General features: G+C 38.5%; 1 protein-coding gene and 1 long non-coding RNA gene across 16 annotated transcripts in view; one reads left to right on the plus strand and one right to left on the minus strand.

Annotated features, from left to right (window-relative positions):
• Positions 1-1,173: 1,173 nt before the first annotated feature.
• LOC139783731 (uncharacterized) lies at positions 1,174-2,105 on the minus strand. Its single transcript, XR_011721360.1, has 2 exons — positions 1,948-2,105; positions 1,174-1,571 (listed from the first exon to the last, which is right to left on the minus strand). It is a non-coding gene; the product is annotated as an uncharacterized lncRNA (long non-coding RNA).
• A 1,694-nt stretch (positions 2,106-3,799) lies between these two features.
• The window catches only part of LOC139783738 (myosin heavy chain, muscle-like), a 36,428-nt gene continuing 27,639 nt past the window's right edge, over positions 3,800-12,588 (plus strand). For 3 of the 15 annotated variants that reach the window (XM_071722876.1, XM_071722873.1, XM_071722875.1), the window contains exons 1-3: positions 4,028-4,272; positions 6,960-7,375; positions 11,966-12,109. In XM_071722876.1, coding sequence (XP_071578977.1) covers positions 7,169-7,375; positions 11,966-12,109 — 351 coding nt within the window. In that variant the 5' untranslated portion in view covers positions 4,028-4,272; positions 6,960-7,168. Of the gene's footprint in view, positions 3,934-4,021; positions 4,273-6,959; positions 7,376-11,754; positions 11,899-11,965; positions 12,110-12,588 lie in introns of those variants that run through there. The other 12 variants (XM_071722886.1, XM_071722887.1, XM_071722883.1 and 9 more) reach the window with 9 other exon arrangements.

Below are 12,588 nucleotides of genomic sequence, written 5' to 3' on the forward strand. Positions count from 1 at the left end.
CCTCTGACTTCCGAATTTCAAGGTCCGATTTAGAAAAAATAGTTAAAATTAAATTTAAAAAAAAAACGACCGTGCTCCAGTTAAAGCAAATCAGGTTACTTGAATCTTAGGAAATCATTGGCGACACATGGAAACAAATTCATAAAATAAAATAGAATTGAAAGAAGCATATATAAAATAGAATAAAATTAATTACAAAATTTAAAATACTCAACGTAAAAATGTACATGTGTATTATAAAGACAAATTTAATTTTATAAATGGTCAAATATTAAAAATAATACAGAATTATAGAATTGATGAGAGAGAAAATAAAATTAAAGAGAAATAATTAGTAGCCTTACAAATATTCCATACATTTCTTTTATAATTTATATTTCTTTATAATTTACGAAGCTAAATTTCCGCCTCTGAGAGTACACGTAACGGCGTATGTCTCTCACTTAAATTCCTGTCCTATCTTTCATCCGCTAATTTTACACTCATCGTGAGATAAGTCATATGCGACAACAAGGGGATTAAAGGGAGACGGGGATGGGCTTTAAGATTTTAAATGATTCAGAGGCTCCGCTCTTTTCGCCTATAGCCTCGCTTAGTGCACATGTTTGGCACGCACCGCGACTGTCTGATCGTAACTATCGTGGCTCTCCTGGCATGCCGACGTCGGTCACCCACGCCCGTGGAATAAGAGCGTTCTAATGACGCGCGATCGCCCGTAATGATTTTACGTAATTATTGAGCGAGCAATCGGGCCTTAAGCGTTAGATAAGCGCCGTATGAATGAAAACTCGCGGATCTCCCGGATAGAAAAAGATATCGCAAATGGAAATATATCTGGTATCGAAAAACAAATATATATTATTAATAAAAATATATCTGGTATTAAGAATAAGTTAAAATATATAAGTTAAATTTTTGTAAATAATGTGAATATATATATTTATTTTATATGAAAAAATACGTGTGTGTCAATTTTACTATTTTTTTGTTTATTCTTTTTTCTTTCTTCTTTTATAAAAAAATTTAACTACAAAGATAACAAATAAAAAATGTTCGCGCAAAATTAAATAAAATTTCGAAAAAATATTTCATATAATTAGTTTTACATATATTTATTTGTACATTTAATCATTTTTATTTGAATTAAATTTGTTTCCACACACAAAAAAGATCTTTTTATTTTCGAATAAAACAATTGTTTTTAATTTCTCGAATTTATAAAGTTACGGACTTTCAACCTTCTGACATCGAGCTATTCGAATGGAATTTTATGTTCTACAAACACAAATCTGCATTTTATGTTTTATCCACTCTCATCGATTATCACGTCCGGTTGACGGAAGACAGGACTCATTAGTTTCTCAATCGACCTTACGACGTATGTCGTAACGACGCATCGGATCAAGAATCATCGTCCTCCGCGCGTTTTCTTCTCGTCATTAATGAGGACTGGAAGAGATCCAATTTCTCCGCGAGAAAATTGCTGCACTGCATTGAACCGTCGCGCGTCGTTGCATCTTGCGATCATATGGATGCAGAGAGAAACGCTGCAATTTGCGTCAGAATACACTCTGAAAAATTAGGATATTATGCTAGAATTATATTAGCTAATTTATAAAATTTGAAATTATATATACTTTACGGTTAATATAAAATTATAAAAGATTGGGAAGATTATAAAAATAAAAGATTGGAAAATCCTTTTCGGTGATTATGTTGATTATGACTATTTTCTTCTAATTATTAGAATAAAAAAACAAAATTTTGGAACTATCTTTATAAAATAAAGAAAAAGTACTTTTTAAAAGTTTCTTTTTGCTCTTGTGCACAAATATCGAAATTTAACATCTCTGAAATAATATGTTAATTAACATTATTTTACTATTAACATTGTAACAGAAAAAACTTTATTTAAAAAGATAATCATAAAACAATCTTTTATCTTACCTTATACGTTTCTTGGATTTCATAAATGTCACAATAATATTTTCTCGCTGACGTCGATAAGAATCTGTTTATACTGCTTTGCCGTATACGTCTTTCGATTGGCGTCTATTTCGATGCACTTGGGCGCATCATGTCGATCGGGACGATGACGGCATGGAATTCGGTTTATAGCGCTGCCTGGCAAACGTAAATATTATTTCCGCGGCGGTTTTACGTGTGGAAAACGCCAAGGCCCGCCGCGACCACTGCGCGTGTACGAATTCGTTTACGTTCTGAAGCCCGCTTGAAGGGACTACAGATCAAATTAGTAAGAACAAACGACTACGAACGAACATTTACAGATTCAACGAGCGCTTGTAGCGATCGCGTTCCCTTTGATGTAACCCGAAAAGAGATAGAAACATTCGTCGATCGTATAAATCTGGGCTCGTTCATACTCGCGGCGAGTCATCCATGCCATGTTCATTGAAGCTAGCGCGTTCGTTCGCGTTCGTTCGCGCTCTCCACTCGGTCTACTTGAAGAGAGAAGTAGCTTCGTCGTTTAACCCGTTGATCGCATATACATATATGTACAAAAATGCTATATAGGCGCCCAAGTCTTAGATACCTCGCGATCTTTTTTTACAATCTTTCTTGTGGTTCCGCGCATTCTCTTCGCGGATATTCGTGTCCGGATATCAATCAAATGTCTACAATATAGTTCACCAGCGATTTTTCGTAAAAAAAAGAAATTAGAACCGCGATAAAGAGAAAATTAAAAAATTTTTTCTTACATTTAGAAAAAATAAAGGCAAAGTTTTGAACTTTATTTTATTTATGTTAAATTTGTTGAAAAATATGCGAACTACGATTATCATTTAATATTCTAACGTATGTCTTATTTTATTTATTTGATAACAGTTTTAAAAAATTTTCCAAGTTATACAAATATAAAACGGAATATTCTAAAGTATTTGAAAATAACACACAAAAAAATAAGAGAGAGAGAGAGAGAGAGAGAGAGAACCAGAATAAACAAAAAAATTATTTGTCTATATATATAATCATTTTAGGAAATATTAAACAATTATTTTAATCTCAATAGCTTATTGGCAAAACGCAGGATATTCTTTTGAAGTCTCAAATCGTCCAAGGAGAAAAATGATAATTTAAATTTAAAAAATGTAGCACCGGTCCACACTAAAATCGTGCAAGGAATCGAAAGAAGAGACGTTTACGCGGGAGTTTGGTAAAAAATTATCGACATCGGTCGAACACGCAAGGTTGGTCGGAGTACAACGAAAAAAGAAAAAAAAAGGATATCCATCGATCATCTATCCCGACCGACTGACTGTCCGATCCGTTTTGACGTAACGGATCACGAGCGAATCATCGTTCATCGGCGCGCACCCCGAGTGATGCTCGCGTCCACGTGCGCCCTCCACGTGGTGCGCGCCTCTTTCCCTTCCTCCTCCTGTCCTCTCTCTCTCTCTCTCTCTCTCTCTCTCTCTCTCTCTCTCTCTCTCTCTCTCTCTCTCTCTCTCTCTCTCTCTCTCTCTCTCTCCTCGACGACCACCAAGAGCGATGGAGGAGCCGAAGAGAGAGAGAGAGAGAGAGAGCCGAGCGAAGCGAAGAAGCGAGCGCACCCTCCGAAATTCCGCCACCTCTTTCTTCCATTTCGAGGTCCGCGGCGGTCGCCATGGCTGGGGGCAGCCCGGGGTACCAACCCAGAGGGATGGCCGAGAGAGGGGGACCGGACAGCGGCGCGGCGTCTCGCTCCAACGTCTATTTTCATCTCACTCGCCGGCGTCGCGGCCACCCCCCTTGTCGCGCCGCGTTCTTGGTATCATCGTCCGCCTAAAAAGGTAGATTGGCCGTGGAAGTAACGCGATATGCGATTCGTCGGACCGTCCGGCCAATCGACCGCGGCGTTACACTCTAGGATCACGTTGCACGCGCTTATATTGGGAGCCCCCGCTCGTTTCCCCGACAGAACGGCTCTCTAACGTAAGTGTACCACGTCGCGTCGCGTCGCGACGCCGCCGGCTTCTATTATTTTTTTTGTTCTCTTTTCTTCCTCTTCTCTTTCCTCTCGATCGACAGAAGACGAGAAAGAAACGCGAAAATACAGCGAGGAGAAAGGAAGTGGGTTCTTTCGCGTATCGGAGTAATAAACGGGGTGTAACCGCGGGTCCAAGCGTCGTCGTCACGACACCGCATCATCCACCGGAGCTCGCACACTTATCCCGCCGCGCTCACTCACAGAGAAACCAGCAGCCGACACGCCGACAAATCCACACATACACGTGTGTCACACGGTACCGGTGATAAGGAGCGGATTTAAGGGTGAGGCTTGAGACCGCAAGAAACTCGCGAGAGGACCGAGTTCGGATGGTCGTGCTCCTCCTCTTCTACGAGAGGATCGCGTGTGTGTCTGTGTGCCGAAGAGATCGGGGGAGGAGGACGCCAGGTGGGCGGAAAAGTGGTAGTACCGGTTGGCGATCCGGGTCCCGGTGATCTTCCGAGGGAGTGACCTTCGACCTTCGTCGACTCTTGGTGAAGTACTCGTGTGAGAGTCCGACGAGGTGCGACCGGGAGGACTGTGCCGGAAATATCTTACAATTAGAAAAGCTTTTTTTATCTGTGTGTGCTTACGGCCCCCCGATAACGGTGTGCGGACACAGTGTTGCTTCTTTTTATCTCTTCCTCTTGTCCTTTTTCATCCCCGGACCTACCTTTCTGCTCCGATCCGATCGGATTGAAAAGAAAAGCGAGTTCGAGTTCCCGGTGTCGATCGGGAAGTCGACCGACTTCCGATCGGAAGGTTATTCTTTCGATTGAGCCAACATGGTGCAAACACCAGGAATACCATTGTGCGACGTCATCAAGTTTGATAGGATATCTCCCCAGCATTCGCCTCCAATTTGTTTTAAACGAGTGAAAACTTATTCTTGTTTACGCTGTTTTTTTTTCAATTTTACTTATTTTTCTTCTATATTTATTCATGGTTTACAGTACTATATCAATATTTAAACAATTATTAGATAACAGTCAATTAAATTAAATCTGCTTATTAAAAACCGATTTGCTTTCTTAGTTCTAAAAATAAAAAAAAATTCCACTGTTAGTAGAACTTTAAAGTTTTTTTTTTTTTGTTTTTATTTAACAGGAAAGCGAAGTAAAACTTTAGTTTTTTTTACTTTGATTTAACGATAGAGTAAAACTATAAAAAAATAAAAATTCTACTGTTAGTAGAACTTTAAAGTTTTTTGGTTTGATTTAATAATAGAGCAAAATTATAAAATTCTCCGTTGTACCTTGTGGTTGAACAGAGATATCATAATTTTTTTATATAATTAATGAGTTATTTTGATGAAAACTTTATCAAGAAATCGGAAAAACAATTTTTATTATTTAGAGAGAAATTAATTCGACTGTTATCGTTTAAAGGGCTGAAGAATGAGATCAGTTTTTTTCTACGTGAACTATTTCTGCTTAGAAAATTTATTTTCAAAAAAATTGCAGATTTCTCCAGTAGATTTTTCACGTATTAGTGAAATTTTTATCTGTTGGATAAGAAAAAATTGATAATTTCGAATTTAAACTTTAATGTTTTCCTTCTTTTTCTCTGTCGTTTCCTTCCTCGCCAGTACTATTCTCCATGATTCACGTTTCTATGTTTCATTTTTTTTATTACTTAAAGTCCGCATGCTTTCCCAATATTCATTAAGCCCTAATAAACTCACGCGCGGATGCCTTCGCGTATTCTTCATGTTTCGTGTACGCTTGTTTGAAGAAACGAAAATATCGGACTTCTTGTAACGCGATACGTCGCTCTTTTTGGTCCGATCACCAGTGCCGCTTCGTGCCTGTTCCATTTTGTATTCTTATCTGATTATGCAACCCCATCGCACTCTCTCGACTCTTCTTCGTGACTCCTCTCTTGTGATGCACGCATAACCGTCGCGTCGAGTAGTAGTGTCAGTGATATATCGCGACATCGACCGACCTGCTTCGAGGTGAAGCGTGTTCGATAAAATGGATCTTTACTACCTTTGCGACGTCTTTCTATAACGATTTCAGTGAAATCAGGAAAGAGAAAAGCCGGCGGTTGTCTGCGACGAATCTAAAAATCATTAAATTTCACTTTACGAAACTACGAGACTTGTAATATCAGTCGAAGTGAATTTTAATAACATTTGCCTTAGTTTTTGATATTAGGTTTTTTACTAATGAATGTCTGATGATTTCTCATTCGGCTCTTATGACAATGATTTTCTAACAATAATATTACGAACTAATTAGGTAATGGTATATAAGAGAAATATGTGCGATTGTTAGATATTAAATGTGTCAGATCTCTGTTATTATTAATTTTTACAGATACTTTTTTTTGACTAACCTGGAATTAAATTCTTTTTTTATAAATTTATCGATGAACGAACTTTAAGTTACAAGTGGCTGAGACAAACAGCTTCTTGAGAAATAAGTTTTGGAAATATAAATAGATGTCTATTTTTATATTTATTTTATAATATATTTATTATTTTTGTTTAGTTTTAAATAAATATTATTTAAACAAATGTTTTTAATTTAGAGATCAGTTAAAAACATATATCGAGAATTGTGAAAAATCGCAACAAGCATGTTTCTTTAATATTTTTATCGCAAAATAATAAACTCTGAACTTATGTAATTCACAGAAGAGAATTTTTATCAGATCTGAAACGTTTATACAATATTTTCCATTATTTAATATTATTATTTTGAAAAATGTGTATCTATTAAATTCGATTGAAAATAAGATTTACGCGTATGTTAGAATCTCAGTTAATCGAGATAATAATTGACTGTAATTCTTTTTATTCGAAGAGAAATCTTTCTGAAAGACGTAAAAAGGATTGAAAAAAAAAATTAATAGAAGAGATGTGACATTTTCTTGCATCAATCAACTGATATAGTCAGCTGTAGTTTCGTGAAGTGGACCCCGGACAACCGGGTGCGCCGAGATGTTCTAACCGATCGTTCCCCAGGGCCGCCCAGAACGTGCCGCCAGAAGTAGTCCGTCCGCCGCCGAATTAACAACAAGCCCCCGAAGGCAAACGACAGGAAGAAGAGGAACGGTCTTCCCCTCCCACCGAAGAAGAAGAAGAAGAAGAAGAAGAAGCAAGACATCAGAAGGAAACCCGTGAGTGCTACGGCATCAGTTTACCGCCAGTAGAGCCGAGAAGAAGAACCGAAGATGCCAGCCCCGAAGCCCCAGGAGGGAGAGGATCCCGATCCGACCCCATACCTCTTCGTCTCCCTCGAGCAGAAGAGGATCGATCAGACGAAACCTTACGACGCGAAGAAAGCATGCTGGGTGCCCGACGAGAAGGAGGGCTACCTCCTCGGCGAGATCAAAGCCACCAAGGGCGATGTCGTCAGCGTCGGCTTGCCTGGCGGCGAGGTGTGTAATACTTGCCTTGCACAAATGCATTCCTGTGACTCGCTCTTCCGATTCCCATTATTCTAAAAAGTCACTAGATTGCTCGGAAAATAGCGGACAAGCGATCCCGATAGGACTCTATATTTGAGTAATTTTATTCTGTCTCTTTGCAACAGCGAGAATTAAAATTCATGAGAATAACAATGTGGCTCAGGTGTAACATTAAACAGTATGTGATTCTAAGAAGAGAAAATTAAAATCGAAAAAATCAGCTATTATTCGGGCAATTTTTCTCTTTGAGATATCCAAAACGTCTACGCGATTTTGTTAAACACTGAGTATACGAAAGATACCGAGATTTGTTTGGTCAGATTAGCAAAAGTTATTTACCAACTTACTCGAAATTCCCGGATGCGATTAAAATTATATTAATGCTTTGAAATATCTCTTTTCTGAATGAAATTATGCTTGCATCGTAGACTCCAACAAAAAAAATGGTATTGTTTGTCAAGCTAGAGTTGTACTCAGTGCTTCAACATCATTGAAATAACGATACACGACATCATTTTTTTACATTTTAGATATTTCACATATAATAGAGACACAAAATAATATACTAATTAGTTAACTTTAATCCTGATTTAATATTTTTAATTGAACAATTATTTCAGAGATTATATTTTTTATATTTTACATTAGAAAATACGACACAGTCATAATATTAATCATCTATTTCTATTTATATGCACGATTCAGATATTTTATATGACGTACGCTAGAATTTCAAAGGTAAATTTTAAGAGATGCTTTACTATTTTTACACAATTGTTTCTATCTTTTCTAACAATAATTTATTAAATAGTACATACGTCAGATAATCATAACTTAACAAACAAACGATCAGTCGTGCCACATCGAAAGCATCATCGGTCTGCCCATACGTCTTCCTTTTCTACTGTCCGACAGCGCTTTTTCTACTGTACAAATGTCTTTAGTCGGGAAATTTATTTCTAAACACTTCAATGCGCGATTTTACATTATTATTTAGGCATTAACATATTCTTCGGACTTTACATAAATTTTATAACATGACAGATGTCATAAAAAACAGAAAATCAGCTAAGATATGAACTCAGATTACCAAATAAAGCTGTATTGTCTAAAAGAGACAAGTATAAAGACATCAATTACTTGATAAAATTGTTCGCTACATTCCATTCTATCATCGCCTCTCTCTTTCTCGCTCTCTCGAACTAGACCCCGAAAGTGACGTAACACTTTTCGCGAGCGCGATTACGCCGAAAATGCGTTCACGCGGGACATTCGCGTACATTCGAAGAAGAAGGCGTCAACGGCGAGAGTGCGTTCCGATTTCGCCGGATAAATTCGTTCGCTCGCATGATTTTTGGGGTGCTGAGGGGGCGACGGAAGAGGACGTCTGTTTACGGCACGGCGATTTCCATCGATCGCCATGGAAGGATCGAGACGCGATCCCTCCCTCCGCTTGGGCGATTTTTTAGCCAGCTCGACCGACCAAGGGAGACGGAAGGAGAGAGAAAGAGAGAGAGAGAGAGAGAGAGAGAGAGAGAGAGAGAGAGAGAGAGAGAGAGAGAGAGAGAGAGAGAGAGAGAGAGAGAGAGACAGAAAAAGAGAGGAAGAGAGGGGATTCGCTGGCTTCTATATATATAAAAAGAAGGGAGAGGTATATATATATATATACGGGGATCTCGCTGAAACGATCTATTTTCGGAGAACAGAAAACCGACCGCGAGTCGCCGCGGCCGCCGTCGTGCCGTCGTCGTCGACGATGGCGAGGACGACGACGACGACGACGTCGAGCACTTACGACCTTCTGTCACCCAGTCGTCCGAAGGTGTAGGCTTTCTTTTCGGACGGAAATAAAATCCCTCTCGAGCTTGAGACCTGTCAAAAAGTGCATTACGTAAAAGAGCGGTTTTCTGCCACTGTTCTGAAAATATATAACGACAACCTGTCTTCGAAGCGACACGTTTTCCCACTGGAATCTTTTTCTCGCTTACCGTAGTGATCTAAGGAGAACAAAAAAGTAAAAATAATGTCAATTTAACGTCGTACTGACCAAATATACGTTAATTCTTGGTTGGCCTTTTTGTTCTTCTTGGGAAGAAAGAGAGAGTTTACAATCGAGATCATTTTTAACTCAAAATGTAATTACATATTATATTTTCGTTTTAACGATCTAACTTTTTGGAATCTAATTCTAAATGGAATGGAATTACGCTTGCAAAAAAAGGGTACATGTGGCAATAGTAGGAAGCTTCAAGATATAAAAAATAAAAATGCAGAACGAGCAGTAGCAAGAGTTTGTAACTTCTTAACGACAGTTTCGGTATCGTTGCGCAGGTATTATATATGATAAAAAAGCTGCGCAAGAATACCGAAACTGGCGTTAAGGAGTTACAGAATCCCGCCTCAGATGTACATTAATAAAGTTAGCGAATGCGATGATTGATAAAATTCCTGAAAAAATTTGTAAATTTTTACATGGAAAATCCTAATTCTTTGAAATTTTGCGTAATTAATTTTACATTCATGCCACCTTGCAAATTCTCTCTTCGGAGAGTTTTCTTTTTGTCGATAGGTAAATCGAGAAATAAAGTTTTTAACAGTAAGTGAAAGGAAGACGTATGATTAATATATATGAAACTGCTCGATTATTTCCCACCAAATTCACACACATCATATTGATACTTTTGGACAGACTCTAATAATCTTACCTAACGAATCGAATAATTTCCAGCATTTTTAGATGCTTTCAGAATTTTTTTTCTTTACGTGATATTGTTTTAAAGGGAAAATTATATGCATAAAACATTTGCTAGATTTATATATCATTTCATCCTTTTCATGAGAGCTACATTTTCGAAGTAATATAAAGTTATATAATTTTATTATCTTCAACTCTCTATCTTCTATATTCACCTCTCTCTCTCTCTCTCTCTCTCTCTCTCTCTCTCTCTCTCTCTCTCTCTCTCTCTCTCTCTCTCTCTCTCTCTCTCTCTCTCTCTCTCTCTCTCTCTCTCTCTCTCTCTCTCTCTCTCTCTCTCTCTCTCTCTCTCTCTCTCTCTCTCTCTCTCTCGCAATCCATGTTTGAAGGATAAATAAACCTCGCTGTACATTATTGATTATAACTTTCCACGGAGCACATTTCAAACGCGTGAATAATTTTGTTCGTAATTATTGTACCGCTCTGCTATTCTCGCTCCCGAGACAAACTCGTGAACAAACGGCCCCGATATCCGTATCCCCGCGTAACGCACGTCGATTACATAATGGTTCAGCAAACTCGTGTCACCACGCGCGTCGCCTCGTTACGACTGTAAGCCCAAACGCTATTGTTAGAATCGCCGTCGCTAGCGCCTGGCATAATAATAAGCCGAAACTCTACTTCTCGAAACGCGGGTCAATGTATATTTAGAACAGCAACCGAGCGCGAGGTCCGAGAAAAACGCTGCGAGAGAGAGAGAGAGAGAGAGAGAGAAATGAAAAGATAGAGATGTCATTGATCGCTGCCAAAAAACCTTTTTACGCAATGGAATCGTTGGGGGGAAATTCTGCGTCTTTTTCCGCCTCTTATCGAGATTTTTAACACAGTTTCCCAAATATAAATTAACCATTTTCATAATTTTTTTCCAACTCTAATAACCCACGAAAATCAACACATTAGGAATTAGACGGAATCCATTTTAATGTTTCCATTTAGCTGTGTTCAAAATATCTGTGATAATAATATGGCTGTTAGATAATCATTTTACTTTGTTATTTTCTTATGTCATAATTAAATAACAAATCGATTGAATTACAATCATAAATTTAATAAAAATTACTTATTTTTTTATCTGTTCAACAAAGCGCCACTTTAAATGTTTGCTTTTATTCTTAAACTTCCTTTTGGCATTATTGCAAATATTCCAGTTACAAGTAATATGTCCAATTTTAATTATTCCTATAGTTAAATCATAAATTAAATACAATGTGAGTATATATTGATATGTAATTAAGTTATTAAATGTATTATATACATAGAAGAATAATATAGAAGGCGGAGGAAAAACTGTTTTATTTTATTAATGTATTGGAAAGGTTTTTCAAACATTTCCATTTTATCAATTTCTATAATTGCTCATCAATTCAATTCAACCTTCTTTTTTATCTTTGTAAATCTATAAGATTTAGATATTTTGATTTTTTAAATTTAAGACAAAATACGCCTTTTCAATAAAGATAATACGCAAGTTCCAAAATATGTTCTCCATCTCTCGCTTTTAATTCCGAGAGATTGACAACATGATCGTTCGTTTGGTAAGTAACGACGGCAAGAGAAAAGAGGGAGAGAAAAAAAAAAGAAAATGCTCGCGCAGACGAAACAGTTCCGCAAGGACCAGCTGTCCCAAGTGAACCCGCCGAAATTCGAGAAAGCCGAAGACATGGCCGACCTGACCTACTTGAACGAGGCGTCGGTGTTGCACAATCTGAAGCAGCGTTACTACGCCAAACTGATCTACGTAAGTCGATTGTCGTGACCGTACGCCACTAACGGCCTCTTTCTTTCTCTTTGGGGCTCGACGATAGACCAAGGACTTCAAGAAGGACCTGCTGCAGCAGGTGAACCCGCCTAAGTATGAGAAAGCCGAAGACATGTCCAATCTGACCTACCTCAACGATGCTTCGGTCCTCCACAACTTGAAGCAACGTTACTACGCCCAGCTCATCTACGTAAGGCTCTTCGCTCGCAATGGGGAGATGCTCGCACCCTCCTTTTGAGGAGGGCTTTGTCTGGCTTTGTCTGGCCTCGAGTGTCCCTCTTCTACTTGCGAGCCGCCGTAGAACTTTCCCTGTGTCTCGAAGGACCGGTTCGTCGCTCAAAACGCCAGGACGCGTCCCGCGACGTCCCGAAGGGTCCTTCGACTTCACACTCTGTTCGTTATCCAGCACGGATCTTGTGCAGGAGCGTCGTTGTAAAGCAGGACAATCCGTTACGACGTCTCCTGGTGTCTCCATTTTTTTTTATCGACCCTTCTCCCGTTCAGACGAGAATCTTTCGTCCGTTCGGTGTTTTCGCCACCAGAGAACGCATGATTTTTTTGTATTTATTTCTTTTCATTTTTAATGAGAGGATGACGCCGTCGTCAAAGCACCATGACGTGCTGCGACGTCTCCTGGGTTTTTATTGATTTTTTTATTACTTTGACTTT

Source organism: Temnothorax nylanderi, unplaced genomic scaffold (genome assembly GCF_030848795.1).
Source record: "Temnothorax nylanderi isolate EJ_2023f unplaced genomic scaffold, tnyl_v1.0 TNYL_tig0536_pilon, whole genome shotgun sequence".
Classification (NCBI taxonomy): domain Eukaryota; kingdom Metazoa; phylum Arthropoda; class Insecta; order Hymenoptera; family Formicidae; genus Temnothorax; species Temnothorax nylanderi.